At 31.6% G+C, this 21,118-nt stretch overlaps 2 protein-coding genes across 2 annotated transcripts; one reads left to right on the forward strand and one right to left on the reverse strand.

Moving 5' to 3' along the window:
• Positions 1-5,477: 5,477 nt before the first annotated feature.
• HELRODRAFT_185332 (hypothetical protein) lies at positions 5,478-12,067 on the reverse strand. The gene is given in 11 exon segments (XM_009014120.1): positions 5,478-6,365; positions 6,591-6,768; positions 7,313-7,430; positions 8,001-8,152; positions 8,577-8,709; positions 8,958-9,071; positions 9,324-9,422; positions 9,721-9,822; positions 10,525-10,691; positions 11,865-11,976; positions 11,990-12,067. 8 exon segments carry the CDS (start codon positions 10,678-10,680, stop codon positions 6,596-6,598), a joined length of 1,047 nt encoding a protein of 348 aa, XP_009012368.1. The 5' UTR covers positions 10,681-10,691; positions 11,865-11,976; positions 11,990-12,067; the 3' UTR covers positions 5,478-6,365; positions 6,591-6,595.
• A 5,629-nt stretch (positions 12,068-17,696) lies between these two features.
• HELRODRAFT_137425 (hypothetical protein) lies at positions 17,697-18,059 on the forward strand (the record flags this gene model as incomplete). The annotated part of the gene is made up of 2 exons (XM_009014121.1): positions 17,697-17,834; positions 17,997-18,059. Coding segments are annotated over 2 exons (201 nt in total), but the record flags the coding sequence as incomplete, so codon positions are not given.
• Between the last annotated feature and the right edge of the window lie 3,059 nt (positions 18,060-21,118).

The raw sequence follows: 21,118 nt of genomic DNA on the forward strand, positions 1-21,118 counted from the left end.
TGTGTGTGTCTATGTTAAAATGTTTGTGTAATTTAACAGTATGTTTAGGTTTTTTTCTTACTTGTTCAATGATTACATGCATCTGTACTCTGTTTATAATAATAAACAAAATTATTTAACATTCACCAACTCGCATTGTGAGGAAAAATTCATCCATCTATCCATCGATCTATCGTTCCATTTATCTATCCATCCATCCATCCATCCATCCATTTATTCAGTCATTCTTCAATTCATTCGTGCATTATGCATTAATTAATTCATTTGTATATCCTAATTAAACTATGCTTTCATTTATTTCATGCATGGATTACTCTCATTTTTATTGCCTCGGGATGGTTTTTTGCTTAATAAACTTTAAAAATTCAATAAAATGTTAACATTCAATTAACTTCCAACCATTTTATCTCATGATGAAGTGATGAACTCGGCAATCATTATTATATCATAATAAGAAGGTAATGAATATTAAATAATAAATCAGTGATGCAGCGATAAATGAAGGATCGGTTATTGGTACAGATGATATGGCAGTGATAATGAGATACAATGATGATGATATATAGAGATATGATAATAACGATAGTGATAATAATGATAATAATGATGATAGGATGATTCAATTATTTGATATACGCCGTGGCGATATTTGCTCAAAACATTGTTAATTAACAAATTAATACGAAACATTTCACTGAAAAATTCTTTGTATATTTATGTGCTAACCATATATGCAATTTACGAAACTGAAAATAAGTAGCTATAATTAACTAATATAATTTAATTTATAATATAATATAATATTATAATTAATAATGAAATAATAACGATGAAAATTGTTATGATAATTAGGAAACGAATTGATTTTTTTCTAAATTTGCGAATGAGATCACGTAATCGAAGTAAAAAGCACGATCAGTTTTGGGGATTTTATTTTTCAGTTTTGGAGATTTTATTTTTCAGGAAATCAAAAATCAGTAAAAAAAATTTTTCAGTAAAAAAAATTAATCTCAATCTTTCACTGATTTTAATTAGATAATTCTAATATTTAATTTTTTTATGATCACCTGAAATTTTGTCATGACAAGGTAATGGAATCAATGATTAAATGATGACGATGATGATGACGATGATGATGACGACGACGATGAAGACGATGATGCTGTTGATATGGATGATAATGAAATATATTTCAATGTTATGTTGTGAAACTTGCAAAAAATAAAATCATTAAACAGCCATAAAACAACAACAACAACAATAATAATAATAATAATAATAATAATGATGATGGTAATGATAATAATAATAATAACAATAACAAAAATAATAATAATAACAAAAAATAAATCTTTGATCAAATTCAATGCACACCAACGTTCGCTAATTTATCACGTGGTAGCCAAAATGATAATGACGACGACGATGATGATAATAACGACGATGATAGTGATAACGATCTTGATAATGATAACGATGATAATGATGATGATGATGATAGAGATAACGATGATGATGATGATCGTGAGGATGATAACGATGGTAACTTGACGATATGCTATTGATAACGATAAAGATAATGACAACGATGTCGATGAAGATGAAGATGATGATGATGATGACGACGACCACGATGATGATGATGATGACGATGATGACGACCACGATGATGATGATGACGATGATGACGACCACGATGATGATGATGACGATGATGACGACCACGATGATGATGATGATATTAATGACAATGATAGTGATGATGAAGATGGATGATAATGGTGATGACAAAATGATAACGATAATAGATTATAATGACGAAGACGACGATGACGATTTAAGCGTACAACAGCAAATATTAAAACTGCTGTTTGATGCTTCTGATAGCGATGGCAAAGGATGATGCTGAAATTTGAGATGATGATGTAGAAGATGATGATGATAATGATTAAAATGATATTTATTAAGATATAAATCATTGCAATAAAAATAAACATTAGTGAAAAAAGATGATAAACAGGAATGATGAAAAAAAATGATGATAATAATGTGGTCATTGTGCAATGCTGAATTTAATGCTGATAAAAAATATTAGTAAAGCAATGATGCATTTAATGAAGAAGGATGATAAGATGATGATGATGACGACGCAGAGGGTGATAGTACTGGTTAGAGTGATGTCGATGATGAAGAGGAAGAAGATGAGGTTGATAATGATATGTAAAAACAAGCAGAGCCTAGTCACTCCTTTGTTAAACATTGGTGTCAGCAGGCAAGCCAGTCGGCTAAACGAGCGACTGATGTTATTGCTCATTAAACAATTAAATAAGACACGCCCTTACTGATATCTACAACATATTTGTGCAACATACATACATGAGTGAGTGAGTGAGTGATAATGATCTATCTGCCTGCCTGCCTATCTGCCTGTCTGTCTGTCTGTCTGTATTTTTTTATCCGTCTGCTAACTATCATCGTTGTACGAAAAATGTGTGATCTCTGGCAAACGTGATTTATTTCGCTTGATTATTTTTTGTCTCTGTCCTTAGGCTCATTTATTTATTCTTTGCAACTAATTTAGCAATTTAGTAGATCAAGTTTTTCCATTAGCCATTAGTTTTATCATCCATTCAATCCTCTGTTTAGTTTAATTTATTTATTTATTTTTATGCAAAGAGGCTCATTTTAAAATAACGACAACTAATTATGTCAAATTTTGAAGAAAATAACTTTATTTATCGCACTTAAATAAACGAGTTAGCTTAATATTATTTTATACCTGATACTAAAAAAGAGCATGAATATTTATGAAAATCTGTTTAGAAAGGCATCAATAAAAAATGATAATTCGTCTGAAGCAGCAGCATTATTGATGAAAACATCTCTCATCGATCATGTATGTTTAATTGTTGCGCTGTACAACAAGTACAACAGATGAAGTTGTATTGCAGCCGTCTTCGTCATATTCTTGCATGCCTCTCTTGCTTGTGTGTTCGACAAATAACTTTATATTTATGTTCTTTTCTAAATCTACTAACTGATTCACTACGGATCATGTAATAATTTTATCCACGCTTTCCTTCATTTTTGTACAATTTATAATTGACAATAATAATCAGGCGTTTCGCAATTAGTACGTAGCAGACTAACTCGCCATCTGATAGCTCAACGACGACGAAACATGTGTTACCTATCTCGTTTTCCTTCCTTAGTTTTCGCCCGACTGCTGTTTGGATCAGCTGAACACACGTCTATTGATTTATGAGTTCGACGTTTGTTTAACTATGCGTGGTATTTCAAAATTTAATTTTGAATCATACGAAACATGTTTTATCATCTCACGATGCCTCCTCCATCTACTTGCATATCTATGATTACAAACAGCCTCTGCAATTCAACATTTTCCTTTTCAGCATCTCGGCACGATGATATTGATACCAAAATAAATAAATGAAAACTGAAAAAAATTTTATTTTCTAATTCAGAACTATCGCTTCGAAACATTTCTACTCAATGAAACCTTTTTGATGACACAATCTTATTCTTATTTTTCCTACCAGAACAAATGATTGCTGTACGATTTTTATAAAAACTGCAACAAAAAGTTGTAAAATACTGAGAAAATGCACATAAACATTTGAGCTGTTGGGTTTGATGAGTTTTGAAATCGTCTTAGAAGCCATAAAAATGTTAGAGGCTAACTTGTTTGTGCTATATTTGAACGAATACGTATGCGATGAAAAGGTTGTAAAATATCTATAGTTACGTTCCTGTTTCAAAAATGTGGTATTTCATAATGTTGACAAAGATAAATGTGCATCCAGTGAGTTGTAAGACCGTTAGAAATTTTTAGAAAAAATCTAGCACCAGAAAAAAAGATTTAAGGTCTTAAATATTAAAATGTTTAACGTAAAAATAGTTACGAATGTAATAAAGCTAGATGAACAGATTGCGGTGGAAGAACTGAAAAAAATGATTGTATTCAAAATGGGGTTTGCCAAACACTTGACGGCTGAAGAATGAATTGGAAAAGTTTTTGTTAATTTAAAATGTTCATGCTTTATTGTTCACGAGTGTGACAACTATTTTTAGAAAGACCATCCCCCAAAGTTTGTGGCAGAATATTTTCCTAGCTATTTCTCAGTTTTCGTTCTCTGTGATTTGAGAATTTTTAAAATGAACACACACCGTTTATATATTACAAATAAGACAATTTTCAATTTTTTAAAAATTCACTACAACCAGATTCCATTATTTTATCAACTATCAGACGTATATTCCATCATAAGAATTCGTTTCAAAAAGTAACATCAACCAGTTTGTGTGCTTTAGATGTCATAGACGTTTTCGCGGACCACCCTTTGTATTGTTGTAGGAGCATCGATTTTTCAACATATGTGATGAAACAACATTTATCCTACTTCATTCAGCATTGTCAGTAGTGTGCTAGCTACATTCGTGTATTATAGATTTTATTCATGATATCGTATTTACAAATCAATTGAAGTGGCTAAGGTATTTGAAATTATATATAAAAATACTGTGTAACAATTTTAATCTAGGTAATTAAATATGAATAATGGAAAATTTATCAGTTAATGAAAAAAATACTTGCATTTTTTCGATAAAGACAAGCAAAAACGCTCACAAAATAGTTGGTTACTATATTGTTAATTAACTCAACAAACATCTAAACCTGATTAAAATATAATTAATAAATACATTCCAACATAAATTTTAATGATTTTAATAGTAACAAATTGTTTTTACGATCAATTTTTGCAAAATTTATTTGACAGAGTAGATGGTTCTTTTTTCAAATATTTGCGCCGTAAATCAAGAAAAATGATCGATCAATTAGAGAGCTACGAATGATTCACTATAAATGTTATAAACTTATCAATGTTGAATTATTTTGGAGCAAAGCTGCCGTAATACGTTATTTTTATTTCAATAAAATTTGCTAATGTGGTAGCCAATATTTTAAATGTTATAAACTTATCAATGTTGAATTATTTTGGAGCAAAGCTGCCGTAATACGTTATTTTTATTTCAATAAAATTTGCTAATATGGTAGCCAATATTTTAAACTTGCGTAATTCATGTTTGAGACGGAATCACAAAAGCCTGTCATGAGCATGAAATGATAATTTTTCTAATTATTGAAGATCATAAAACAAATACGACCTTTTATGTACGCGAAAGAAACAATTACGAAATAACGTATCAGATACCGCTGCTTGCCAATCACTTCAACGTTCCCTTAGTTGATTTTCTTTGCAACCTTTACATCTAACAACTTGTCCCCCCACAAGCCTTACGAAGTTCTTTAGAGTTTGTCATTACAAACATGTTTCAAGTGAGAACCCATGGGGAAATGCGAACGCAAAGTTCGGTACACGAGAAGTTCGACGACCATAGCGAAAACGTTTTTAAATGTTAGGCCACGTTGGGCGAAATAAATTTGACAATATAAATTTCAACTACCATTTTACTCGTTTCTAATAAAATTTTTTTAAACTTTATATTTAATGTACAAGACTACAAAATCATGCATAACCAACAAAATGATCATGATCAAATAATGATTACCTTCAACTGCTCATCAACATTTCAATAAAATTATTACATGAATAATGATTAAAACAAAATGATAATTGAGGATTAAACCAAATTGGAAATCATCAGCGTATTTTAATTTAATCATCATTATACGAATAAAGAAGTCACTCACACACGTTCGTTCATTCACGTACGTGCACTTATGCGTGATCACCAGATCACAAAAATTATTCACTATGTGTGTGTGTGTGTGTGTTCTATAAAAAAAAACAAATTCATTAAAATCATGTTCCGCAAAATTGAAAAGTAAAATCAATGAGGAAATTATAACGAAATGTTGTTAAGTAGTCGTGACATGACTGACGAGTGACAATTCAATCAATCAATCAATCTTCGTTTTGCGTCCAGAGACCTGGTTTCCCGAGGTAGGACGTTGACGAGTGACAATTAAATGAAATGAGAGCTACAACAACAGAATTAAGAACTACTGTATGGTTGGTAATGAGTATAATTAGAGGCGTGAAACAACTTGTGAAAAAAAAAGCTGGATGGGTCCAAGTGCAAACCCATTAAGCTGACTTACTACTGTTCATTGAGACTCAAATTGGATACTTACCGCAAACTTTGAAGCAAATGTACTTCATTTATTACTTGATAGACAAAAATTAAAATGACTGATTATGATTTACAACATATCATAAATTGTATTATACAATCATCTGAAAACAAACAACAAAAATCATGAATTGAAGAACGCATCCAAGATTGAAAACGTTTATTCTTTCTACAGATAAATTCCTAGCCTAAAATTGAGAAAAGAAAACTCAGATGAGTAAAATTTCGATAAATAAAAACAATGAATATCAACTAAAAATTGTTCATAAAATTATCACATTCCCTCATAATAATTTAACATTACACACACTCTTACAAAAATACAAACAAACAAGCAAGCAAGCACACACGCACATAAACACACACACACGCACATAAACACACACGCACACATCATTCACTGGACAACCTACTCTTCTTAAACCCTAAGAATTTCGAGACAGTTGTTGTAACAGATGGCAATCCAATCGGGCTGCATAGATGACCACTGTATCTGATTGATCTCCCCTGACGCCGTGTAGGCCAGTATCGGATCCTCTATCGCTCGAGGCATTTGTTGGATGTCCCAGATGAGAGCTTGGTGATCATCAGCTAGAGAAAGGTAATGTCGTTATTCATTGAATATGGCTGCCACTGTATTCTGTCATTTACATTCACTTCAATATGGTTAATGCAACGTCCATCTAACATGATATATCCGACGTAATTCATTTATTAACACGATTAACTAATGAATTGATTAACAGATTAATTAATTAATTAATTAATTAATTAATAGAATGATAAATGCGACCATCATCATATTCATTCATTAAAATGTTATATAATTTCTTCACTTCTTCATTTATTTATTTCTTTACTTCATTAATTAATTAATTAGTTAATTTATTTATTAATTTATTATGATATTACATCATTTATTTTAATAGCAGTAGCATAAAATATCATTTATTATATTATTAATTAAAAACTTTAAACTAACATTTTTCATTTAATAAATTAGCATTGAACAAATTTAAAACAAGGAATATTAAAACTTTTTTTTATGCCTCACAGCATACACATGATTTATAGAAGCAGTAATTAAATTCCAGCAGTAATTAAGAATGGAAGTGAGAAAGAGGTCTAAACCAACCAGCAGTACAAATGTGACAGCTGGAATGAGGTGCCCATGCGATTCCATTGACGCATGCTCGATGGTTGTTCAATCGGGCCACAGGTGTACACGGCACACGAACATCCAGTATAATAACCTGCACGGAGCATTAATTTATTTGTTTGGTTGGTTGTTTGATTGGCTGGTTGATTGGCTGGTTGATTGGTTTGTTGGCGTTTCATAAAAAAAACCAGTCCGTTGACAATTTGAAATTCTGTCACAAAATGAGGATATAAAGACCAATGTTTGCTTAGCTCACATTAAATTATTTCTTTGAGATTGCACATCTTGTGATTTCATACACCACGACAAGGCATTGAATTATTTAAAAATAATTTAACGTCAATTAGATATAGCTAAAAAATAGTGCAATTGAGTAAAGCCGAGCATAGAAACAAATGGATAGACAAAAGATGTCTTCATAATATTTGTGGCGTGAATCTGTGCTCTTGCTTTTCGATGTTTGTGTTGAACAAACGCATAAAATGTCCGCCATGCATAAATTAAAAAGCTGATAGTTTTGTCACAGATTTTGAAAATTCAACTACTGAATGTGACACAGCAATCGTTGATAAAATGAGTAAAAATACATTTCCTGCTAATGAATGAACAAAAAACATAGTGAAGACAACTGTTGATAAGAAGTAGAGATATATTGAGTGCAAACTTCCAGAGCATCCATAGCCATTGTGGCAAGGTAGTTAGGGTCCTGTTTGTTCCATGCAAGACGTAGAAGAGGTAGATGCTGTGGATCTTCGTAAATGATTGTCGAGTGCTCCAGGTGACGCAGGTCAAACATACGCACCGATCCATCAGCCCCTTTGAACATGTCACAATAATTTACATCAGTTCAGTCATTTAAAGTCAATTTATAAATTCATTACCATCAACGTATAATATGTCAGTATCAATTTATCTTGTGTCATTCATCTATTACAAGTCATTCACTTTTATGATGCCAATGTTGATCATTTGTTCATTCATTCAACTTCATTAATTTATATTCACCATGAATTTATATTCATCTTGAATCCTACAAATTGATTTGCCTTTAATTTAAGTCATTTCTTCACCAAATCAACTAATCCGTCTATTTAAATTGATTCTTTCAGATTTAAACCCAGAAAACTAACAATAATAAAAATTCAGAAAAATGATAATATTTTTGAGAAAACAATTATTTGAAACATTTCTGTGTTGACAACATAGGAAGAGCGCATTATTTTCACAATGCAACACTAACCAACACTGGCGAACATGTCCCTTCCACCACCTGCTCTACTGAATGCTATGTCATAAACCTCCTTGTCATGAGCTATCAGTTGGGTTTTCACATGCCCTGTCACTGGATTTGTTCGTCCTATGGCCTGTCCTGTCTGTCAACAATTCATCACATCAATCAATTCATCACATAAACCGATTTATGCAAATAAATTCATACCATCAGCTCATACATAACACATCTTTCAAAATTCAGTCAACTATTTAGATCATACTAATTATATTATTTATACTGAAACACACACAACATATGCATATACATTAATTTTATTCTCATATGTGAGTTAAGTTGGAATTATAGATTGCAAAAATAAATTAAATGAAATGTTGAATGGAATATCACCTCCAGTCCCCAGATGGTGCACGTTGTGTCGATACTCGAGGTGCCCAGCAGATTAGGGTCAACTTCATTCCAATCAAATGACGTCAGAGGTGCACAGAAATCTGAATTTTTGTTCTGCAATATAGCAATAGATCAATTCATTTCAAACAATTTGACCCATAAACAACATTATTTTTAAAAAACCTGGCAAACTAATTTGTACATAAATTTAAGTGATGAAATATTTAAGTTGACCTACAGTTAACAATAAATTCAACTCTGAAGTACAAACAGATGGCAGTTATTAATGTGTTCACGATGTGATCAGTGAGAAGTGCGTAAATACAAAATAAAAGAAGGTAAGTAAGAAAAGGAGAGAGCAAGCACGTTGTTAAGGAGGCACTCCATCTTCGTCTCGTTGTCTGAAACTCTCCAGACTCTCAAGTAATCACCACTGGTTGCAAGCAAGTCCGAAAATGCACCTTTCTGTTTACAAAAATTTTTTTAGAACAATTAAAATGGGAAAATTGAAACAGGATTGATGTTAAATTGCCTTATAAATATATAATCTTTTATTCTATTTGAAATTATTTAAAAAATCAAAACATCTATATTGGTGAGTTAAAAAGATGGGTGATTTTTTAAAATTCATAATTCTGTAGCTAATATTTAACACGTTCAAAACTTAGGAACTATGCAAATATAATTATTTGTCACAAATTTCAACAGCGAAGTAATACATACACACGTGAACAATATGAGATGAAAAAAATGCATCACTAACTGTATCTGGAATCCAAATGATTTTTGTGGTGGGATATGGATGATCGAATGTGTGCCTGCAAATAAAATCCGAAGTCTCCTCATCAAGTGATAAAATCTGCACCTTTTATTTTTTGTTTTACAATGTAGTAATACTTTTGAAATTAAACATTACTACTTTTATTCTTAAAAAATGTTAATTATTATCTTAAATGAAATTTAAGCATAATCACATATAACTATTCTTGAAAAGAAGTGCCCAGAATTATTGGAATGACAAACAACAACAACAACACACGTTTAGACGACATTTTCCCCAAGATTGGGGGTTGCCGTTTGGCTACCTATGATGAAACCGAAATACCCCTCGACGCCATTCCATCATAAGTAATTTATTTGGCTAATTTTTACGCAGGACGCCCTTCCTTACGCAACCACAGTTATAAGCGGTGGGCCTAGCCTTTGATGATCCAACATCACTCACAAGGCAGTGAGGGTCAGTTTAATGTCATAACCAGGACATAATATTTATAACATAAAGTATTGTAAATAATGAGCTCACATCGATGCTTTGATTGTATAACTTTGAAGCTTACCTCTAAGCTGTGATAAAAATAAAAAAGAAACAACTGCATAATATGAGCAGTAATATTTAGTCCTAAGTTTGTAAAATGAAAAATAGAAGAAAATTATAAAATAGCACAAACAAAAAAACTATATTGAAATAAGTAATTAGCCTAAAACTTTATAATTTTTTTACAAACATTTGCAATGCAAAACCAGATGATATTTTAATGATTTTGCAATAATAAAAACCAGAGGTTACTTTATTGTTGTACTCCTCAATGAAACTACCAAGAGCCAGTCGAAACCTTCTGTCCGGTCTGACACTCCAGTTCATGCTGTAACATGTCCACGGAGCCTCATATTTATAAATTTCTTTCCTCTTTCCTGGAGGTGGCAAACTGGCACCACCAGACATTGTGTAACAAACTGTATGATATACCAAGTATTATATTGGATCTACAAAAAAAGAAAAATTTCTAACAACATTTGTTGTTTTTTTAAATAGTGTAAAATTTCAATTAAATTAAAAGATAACAATCATTAAAAGCAGTAATGGCGAATGAAAACATATATGCATATGTACACTATCCTGGTAAAACGTGAGATAGGTACTCCATGTTTACAAACAATTATAATGTACTTTTAATAAATTAACTCCGCCCATTTTGAATTATCTAGCGCTTGATTATTTATTTATATCAAATTGAAAATAATTTAATACAAGTTAATTCTTAGGTAAGTAATTTAACACAAGTTAATTCTTAGGTAAGTTTTTTAGATCATTACTTGTTAAATATCAATGGCTTATGGAGTGGTTAACATGGTTAGGGTTAGGGCCTCCATTTTCAACAAAATTTTTAATCATTTCACAAATGATTGTAAATTTTAACCACTCCATATTTGTGAAATGATTGAAAATTTTGTTAAAAAGGGAAGCCCTAACCCTAACCCTGTTAACCACTCCATAAACCATTGATTGTTATCAAAACGGAAATTTACTCATATTTTAACTTTTTTTTATTTAATGTTCACTATTTCAACTATTTGACAAGTAATAATCTAAAAAAAACTTACCTAATAAAATTATTTTCAATTTGATATAAATTATAAATAAATAATCAAGCTCTATATAATTCAAAATGGGCGGAGTTAATTTATTAAAAGTACATTATGATTGTTTGTAAACATGGATGATACCAAAGGAGTACCTATCTCACATTTCACCCACTATCCCATTATCTGTCTCTAACTCTATATCTCTCTATACTAATATATTATATTATATACATATAGCAATTTTAAAATTAACTCAGTAGATAAAATCATAAGCCAGGGCATTAGCCGGCATCCCGGAGTTATTTGTCAGTTGAGTCAGATTATTTGTGACGAGGAAATGTCAAATATACATTGAAAGGAAACCATTTTTTATACAGTATTTTAATAAAATTATATGAATTCTACCAAAATGCTGCCAACAATTCAGTAGTTCCCTACATTTGCAACAATTTGGTAGAATTCATACAAGAAAATCAAATCAAAAAAGTCAAAACAAATATAAAATTCAAAAAAGTCAAATCAAGCAAGAGTACAGTAACTTACTAGCAAATTCGAGTCCCTAGTCAGGTTGATGTTGAGAAAAAACCTGCCTCTGCAGCTCTTGAATTACTTTTTCTAAAAAAAAATAATATAAGGAGTCCCAGCACAATCCTGATTGACAATCCTAATTGAACACAATTGAAAAAAAGATTTACGTAGCAAATTAAAGTAACAACAATGCGAACCGATGATGAAGCGAATAAACCTTTTCGATTTTTCAAATTTTAACTCTAAATTAAATTATAATAATTTTTCAAAAAATCCAAATTAGTCTGATATTTATAAATTGCTTCTCAATTAATCTACTAAAATTTAACGCGCTATGTGATGACTTTATTGGTACTGTACAATATACTTTTTTTTAGTCTTTATTATTGCAGCTCTGCCATACGCAGAACTACTTACAATATTACAGATATATTATCTGTATATCTTTTATGTTCTTTATTTTTTCAACCATTGATTTGAAGCAGCCATCTTTGCCACAAAAGCTGTTTATCATTTTCACACGACGTACACATGTATTTATGTGCACGCGCAAGCACCGCATCATATACGCTGAGTATATGATAGCCATGGAGATGTTTGACTCAGCGTGCATTTGAACCACTGAGCCATCACGCCGGCCAACATGCGACAACTTACGTCGTCTACCCATTTACCAGCCTCAAAAAGATGGACGGCTGGATTGACCGGGGGTCGGCTACCCGGATAAACCTGTAGAAACTGCAGAATTCGAACCAGGGTCGTGGGAGCGGTAGACGGACACGCTAACTACTCGGCCACGAAACCCCTGATACATTAAATTACCTACAAAAAGTGAGGGGAAGCTTTTCATCTGAAAATTTACATGAAAGCAATTACGTCTTTGTCTTACACCGCTAGCTTTACAATGTAAAATATCACCTGCTGGGATCCTCAAACCCGATATAACGGATGAGTGATGCATTTTCTTCGCATGCTTCAAATGAGAAATATACGATAGGGCATTTTCAGTGTCAGTTTATATGTATATGGCTAAAATACAAAAAATTTTAACATAGGAATTGAACTATATAACTAAAAATTAGGTCTGACAGAGAAAGTTTACAATATTATAATTGTACTAAATAATCTTTGTCATAGGGGAATCTCTGTATAATATGTAATCACATACATATATTATTATTAATTATTATTATTAACGGGGTTTTAAAGTGGTTCAGAAGACTATGGTCTGTGTAAGAACCACTACTAATTAGATCTCCTAATATCCTATCTGTCCGAGTTTGGCTTTGAAGCTGTTGAGTGAATTCGCAGAGACTGCATCATCGTTTAGCTCGTTCCAGGCGTTGACCACTCTACTGCTGAAGAATCTGCTCTTTATTTTTCCATCCGAGTTTTTGAAAATCTTAAATCTGTGTCCTCGTAGTTTATCACTGTTTACTAGCCTGAAAAATCTCGAGTATGGTGTTGTTTCCCTATTCGTGATCAATTTATATGTTTAGATTAGATCTCCTCTACATCTTTTTTTCCAATGATGTCAAGTCGCATTTTTTCAATCTCTCATCGTATTCCATTTTTCCGATTCCTCTAATCATTCTTGTGGCTCTTCGCTGTACTTTTTCCAAAACTTCTTTATCTTTCTGCATATATGGGCTCCATGCTTGAACACAGTACTCCAGATGAGGTCTGACCAGGGTTTTATACAGTTTCAGTATAATATGCTTCTCTCTTCTGACCACTGTTCTTCTTATAAATCCCAAGATCGTATTGGCTCTGGCCGCTGCAGCTGTACATTGTCTTGACGGTTTTGTGCTTTGATGAACAATGATTCCTAGATCCTTTTCTTCCTCTGTCGATCGTAGTTCTCTTTCACCAATTTTATATTCATATCTAGCGTTCTTCCTCCCTAAGTGCATGACTGCACATTTGTCAACGTTGAAAAGCATTTGCCAGTCCTTGGACCATTGGTACAGTCTTGCTAGGTCTTTTTGCAATATTTCTGCATCTTCATCGTTGTTGACTTTTCCACATAATTTGGTATCATCTGCAAACTTTGAAATCTTGGAGACTATTCCTTCGTCGATGTCGTTAATGTATATCACAAATAATAGCGGTCCCAATACCGATCCCTGGGGCACGCCACTTGTTACGTCTATCCATCTTGAGTTTATTCCTTTTATCCGCACCTGTTGTCTCCTATCTTTCAGCCAATTTTTTATCCATTGTAGCAGATTTCCTTCTACCCCACATGCCTGTAACTTTTTGGATAACCTTTTATGTGGCACCTTGTCGAATGCTTTTGCAAAATCTAAATATACTACGTCTACCGAGTTATCCTGGTCTAGCTTAGCATAAACATCTTCAAAAAAATCCAATAGGTTAGATAGACGGGATCGTCCTTTCATAAAACCTTGTTGGCTGTCATTGATTATGCAGTTAGAATTTAAGTGCTCGACTATACTCCTCTTGATCATTTTTTCTAATACTCAGTGGCGTCACTAGGGTTGGTGTCACCCGGTGCGGTAACTCATGGTGTCACCCCTCTCATGATACCCCATAGACATACAGCATTCTTAGCAAAATTTATAAACACGAACAAGTTGAATGTGCTCGGCCGCGGCGCTTAATAATTCGGACGTCGAATTTGAATGGTATAAATGTCGAATACAAAAATGATTTGAACGAAAAAAATTTTATTCATAATACATTTCTGGGCGCTGGGCGGGTTAGGCTGAATTAATGATAAGAATAATTTCATGGAGGGACATAAAAACATATACAGTGATATTTTGGTGTCACCCCCTGTGAGGGTGTCACCCGGTGCGGTCCGCACCCTCCGCACCCCCCCTAGTGACGCCACTGCTAATACTTTACATATAATGCAAGTTAAACTAACTGGTCTGTAGTTACTAGTTTCGCTTCTACGTCCTTTTTTGAACAATGGCGTGACGACAGCGTCTCTCCAATCCCTTGGTATATCTCCTGATCTTAAAGAGTCATTAAATATTTTGCACAGTGTGGCTCCTACTTCATGTCTTATTTCCTTTAAAAATTTTGGGTGCAGCTCATCTATTCCTGGAGTTTTATTCTCTTTGAGACTGCCTAGTATTTCGACAACCATCTCTTCTGTTATGTAAACACTTGTAAGCATCCTTTCTTGGCTTCCCCCAAGCAATTTTTTGGCTCCTTTATGTTATTTGTATTTTCTTTTGTCAGCACCAATCCAAAGTAGTTATTGAGCATCTCAGCCATTTCTTTTTCTTCCGTTACAATGTTGCCATGATCAGTCTTCAGAGGCCCCACTTTATCTTTCCTTTTTTGTTTACTTCTCATGTAACTGAAAAAGCTTTTACTGCCTTTACTTATGTTCTCACTTAGCTTTTCTTCATATTCCTTTATTGCTTTCCTGTTTGTTGCTTTTGCTAGATTTCTCTTTCTGATGTATTTATCCCTTGCTGCTTCTAACTCACTTTTTGAGATATCTCTAGCATTTCTGAGATATCTCTGTCTTAACTCCTGCATCTTCTTCCATGCTTTAAATTTTGATCTTCTTGTTTTCTGTACATTTTTATTTATCCACGGTAGCTTTTTGTTGCTTCTCCGGATAGTCGGTATAGTTTCTTCAACAACTTTATTCATACAGGACACAAAGGTTTTCCATTTATTTTGCACTCCCAAATCTTTCAATCGCTCTGCCAAGTTCATCTCTATGATTTTATTTCTGACCTTGTCGTAGTTTGCTTTGAAATAATTGTAGCGCTTTGAATAAGCCTCGCCTCGTCTTCTTTTTTCTGCTCTAACACTATGTTGAATCTAAGTATCCTATGATCGCTCGTTCCAAATTCTTCTCCTACCCTAACTTCTTCTATTATGTTCTCTTCCGTTGATATTATTAAATCTAATATATTTTCTCCTCTTGTTGGCTCCATCACATGCTGAGTAAGGAAGTTTTCGTCTATGCAGTCCAGAAACAGTTCGTCTGCCAGCTTTTTGCTTTTTCTATGATTCCAGTCAATATGGTGGTTAAAGTCTCCCATTATTACGTTTTTCAGGTCTTTTCTTTCCAGTGCAGTCAGTTTTTCGCTTATGTACAATAACACTTCGCCGCCCTGTCCTTTATCTTTACTGTGTCCCCTGTCTTTTCTAAACATTACGTATCCGTTCAGTTCTATCTCACTATCTTTCGCCCATGATTCAGTTATACCTATGATATCGGGTTGTTCATTCTAAATTCCGATGTTTCTTTGCTTTGTCTAATTTTTGACTCCTTCACTAGCTCTCGGCATTGGTCTCTTTCTGTTTTTGTCATATCGTGAATCACCAATATCCTTCTAAAATTTTCATCCGCATTTCGGAGTTTTGACAAATTTTCTAAAACTCTGTTTTTCAGTGTTCCGTCAAGAAATTCTATCAAAAGAGGTCTTCCATTTTCTCCTTCTTTGATTTTTCCAAGTCTAAACACACTTTTTATATCCGTATTCTTGCACGGAACCTTTAACACTTTATTAAAAAGAAACATTACAGATTTTCTGTCAGCCGTATTTTTCTCTTTTGCTTCTGACGCGTTGTTTTCTGCCAATATAAATAATATTTATTGGTGTCAGTGCCATTTCTTTTTCTAGTGAAAATTTACAATAAATAAATAGAATCAAAAAGCATAACAACATTTTGAAACCTCCAAAGATCATTATATAGAAAAATCGTTTTAGTCAAAGAAATTTCTTTGAAACCATATATATAATGAAAACCATTAATAAAACCATTAAATGTGCGGCGCTTTATATTCCTTTTTGTTGAAATTTTGTTTAGTTTTGGGCAACTATGTGTTGAGCGTCATTATTTTTGAAAAATGGCGGATGTAAGCAAAATTTATTTTATTTTTATAAGCAAAGTTTTGATTTGAATTTTTTTTGGCGTCATATTTGTGTTTAATAAATTGTGGATAAGATTGTGCATTTTAGGTTTGAAAATGTGTGTAACTAAATTACTTTTAATGAACATGGCTGCCGTACAATTTAATTAGATTTCGGGTCACATGATCATGTGTTTATTTTGGTGTTCCGCATTTTAATTTGCTATTTTTATAATGTAGTTATATAAAATTTATTTTGATTTTTTAATTTTATTTCAATAATTATTTTTTTAAGTTAAAATTAAAAATTTTTAACAGCACGATCATGATGTTAGTCGTTCTAGCCCTGGTTAATAGTTTTTATTAAAATTTATTTTCTACTCCTCAACTTTTGTGTTTGTGTGTGTGTGTGATGTGCATCCTATATAATGCAATGTCGGGTTGTTTGTGTGCTTTAAAAAGTATACTAATTTAAAAGACTGGTCATGTATGTATCTATTTTTCATGTGTAATTATTTAATTAAATTTTGAATAAACTCTTATTATCATTCATTTCTTTTATAACATGATAATAATTAATTTTAATTAATTTTAATTTTTTTAGAACTTGAAATTCCAATTTTAGATATTATAAAACATAAAATTTGATATTGGTGTTTGTTGTATTATTATAAAATTATATAATAACTGAAAGTGGCTTGGCTGTACTAAATAATTTTTTAACATGAATACAAATAATTTATGTATTTATTTACAATGTATATTACCTCAATTGATTTTCAAATTATCTTTCCTCACACTATACTTATGTTTTTTTAAAATAGCAAATAAGGGTTGTCAATACAATTAGTTAAACTAAAACACAAATTTCTTCATTATTTAAAAATTTAAAAACATATTTGCTATTATGAATATCTGGCTTTCAAATGAGTTTGTTTGGAGAAAAAAATAATGTCTCCTCAGCAAAACTCAACCAATCAATTGCATGCATAACTTTGCTTTCAGATGAAGACCCTTCATTTGACCCTTCTGCTGACATGCTGATACATGATTTTGACGATGAACAGACATTAGATGAAGAAGAAGCCATGAGTAATGAAGACAGTATCGGCAATGAGTTGGATGACTTACAGAAAGTATTTAGTTTTTTTTTATTAAAACAACTGCATTGTATTTATAACTTTAATTATAAAATGATGTTTTCCTTATATAACTTGTCACATTGCCTTTCCTTTTAGTTTGCCACAATGTATCATATTGTTTTATTGAATTCTTATACATTCTTTAATTTTTTTCAGGAAAGTGAAATTCCTGTCGAGGAACTTTTGGCCATGTATGGTTACAGTAAAGAAACACCCTCTCAGAAAACCGATGCCATTGTCACATCATCTTCAGCTGATTCTGATGTACAAATAACAGCCAGTAAATCATCACCGCAAGCCAGTACTGTTTCCGCATGTGCTGATGAAGAAAACGAAGACAATGCTTCTACAAATTTTTTAGTTAATGGTGAGAAAGCCAGTTTAATTGAACCTACTAGTGTTACAGCAGACCAGTTTACAACAATGGATGATTCAGATAAATTAAACAATGTTGATATGACTCTTAGTAACAATGCATTCGGCCCTAATGCTCAAATGAACACATCTGATCTTTTTTCAGGTTTATAAACAATTCCTTTCATCATGATTGTTGAAATGTGATTACAGTTACCTTAGTTTATTGATGGAAAGTCAATTGAAACTTATTAGCTTTTTATTTTTCATAATTTTTTTCCGAAAATATTAATTTTGTATTTTTTATTGTTTTTTAGCTGTTTTTTCATGATCATTAGAAACATTGCATTGTTGTTGTTGATGTTGTTAGAAACTATATTCATAGCAGAACAATCAATCAAATCCTTTTTTATTATTAATTACCTTTAATTGATATTTGAATCAGCTGATCTTATTGACGCTGGATCAGATGATGATGAAGATTATGATCCAGAACAAGATGAAGAAGATTGGAAGAAGGTATTGTCGCTTTTTTTAATTTATTTGAATAGTTGTATATAAATTCAAAAGTCATGCTACATCAACTTTGGTTTATGTATGCATATTCAAGTTTTCTATGGGAGTTAAATTCAAATTTCTGAAATTTTTATTTCATATTAAGTCAAGAAAATATTACCAGATAATTAAACCAATGATATTAATTTATTATTTTGTAATCGAATCTCTTAAATTGAAAAGTAAAAGTTTAAAGTTTGACAAAAGTTTTTTATTTTCTTTACCCAACAGCTTAATCTGCATATTTATGATATTAAATACTAATTTATTTCCTTGAAACATTTGCTATCCTAATTTCTTGGATGCAATTATAATGAAGCCTTGTTGCAGAAATAAGATTGTCAGTAATTTGTTTAAATGAATTTGTCCATGCTTAATTTCTGAGAAAATTAATGATTGTAATGCTGTTATTATAGACTATAGATTGTCAGTTAAGTTGGATCGACATGTATCAATGCAAATTTTTGTTTACAATTTTATTTTTCTCTTTATTTTTTGCAGTTATTCATTTTGGAATTATTTAGATAGAATTATACAAAATTTTGTTAGGATGATTTAAAGGAATTTATCAATGCTGAATGTTTTTATTACCACTTATTTACTAATGGAAAAATATCACCTTTTGAAAAATTTACAATTACATTTATTATTGAGAAATAAAACAGAAAAATTAAAATGGTAGTTTCAAATAAAAAGTTATGGATTTTATGAAGCATGATTTTAATTTGTGTGGATCAGAATGTTTCAATTAAAGGTTTGATTTCAATATAAATGTATAATTAGAATTATTTTACTGAAATCGTAATTTATGTTGTTTTTGAAAAAGGAATTTTGAATCATTAAAAATTTTAAATTCAGTAATGAATATTTACTCTCTTTTGTTTATTTTGTACAGTCAGTACCAGTTGGACTGGATCATCAGGCCACTGTTTCAGAAAACTTTTGCGCATCTGAGGCCTATGTATCTGGTATGTTGTTTGAAAATTATTGTATGTTTTATTTCATCGAGAATTAAATTCTTATACCACATTCATTTCTTTTATACTCTTCACATCAGCATATATTTTCATAATTTTTTAAAAATTTGTTCATTCAACTTCAATGTTTATTTACAAATCGTGTTCAAGTCATGTTGCAAATTTTTTATTCCCAAGATGATAACTCAAAAAATAAACTCACCCGTGACCTTTTTTCGTCTATCATTCTCGACCATCATTCTTCCTTAAGTTTTTCCTTTTCTTCCTGACCACCTTCTACCTTACTTTTGTTAGCTGAGCTGTTGTCGGTTCAATATCAATTTTTTTGAGGAGAATTTAAAAGTTTTGTAGCTGTTCTTTTCGGAATTCTCTATTTTAAAAAATATTCATCAAAATAAAATGTTACCAAAGCAATTATGTTTCTATCAAATAAAATAATATTGTTGCAGCTCAAATTTAAAAAATATAAATGCATTATTTCATGCTCCTAAACATTAACCAATCTGTCCACTTGACCTTAACCAACTCTCAACCAATCACAAACATCATCTATTTTAGCAGCTATGTAGTCCATATTCTCATTAATTACATAGCATCTGAACTGTGGAATGATTGCAATTATTATGCAGATCTTAATTATGAAGACAGAATGCTGTGGAGCCCTGATTTGCTTGATGAAGCTGATGGTTTTTCTAATTTTTCAATCAATTTGTTTACTTTTGCATTTGTCGCTCTGTTCTTTAATTAACCAAATTTGGTTTTATTTTAAATAAATTAAGTTAAATAATTAAATTATCATTCTTAATTATGTTTTTTGGTCTCTATGAATGCAGTTGCCAACTATTTGATGGAGATACACAAGTACAGTCAGGTGAAGGCACAAGGAATTAATGTTATACCAGTTGGGTCATTTACACGTGATGATGAACAGGTTTACACTAAAATTTCATTCATTGAAATTTTATAGAAAAAATCTTTTTTCCTCAAGTTTTTTAAATAATTGACTTTGTATGCATTCAGCATAGGCATTAAAGGTGTGTTATAAAATTTCAAGTTTGAAACTTTTCAATTATTAACAGTTATTTTGAAGCAGCAATTGTGTTTTAAATTAGCCAATTATCATGGCTTGAACATTTTGCTTGAAAGTGTGATTTGACAACCCAAATGTGAATTAGTTTTTTTCTTGAGAAGGGCCAGCTAAGCAACTGTTTTTGTGTATGAGTTCTAATTCATTTCATAATTTGTCATGCATGAAAATTATTGGGACACAATTTTTCTCTACCCCACTATCCAGGCTCTCTATTTGCTTCTTCAGTGTGATAACAATTGTGAAGAAGCACTTAGAAGACACAAATTGCAAGCTGTTCCTCATACAGGCAAGTTCTTGATTAA

The sequence above is a fragment of the Helobdella robusta genome (assembly GCF_000326865.2).
Source record: "Helobdella robusta unplaced genomic scaffold HELROscaffold_13, whole genome shotgun sequence".
Taxonomy (NCBI): Eukaryota; Metazoa; Annelida; class Clitellata; order Rhynchobdellida; family Glossiphoniidae; genus Helobdella; species Helobdella robusta.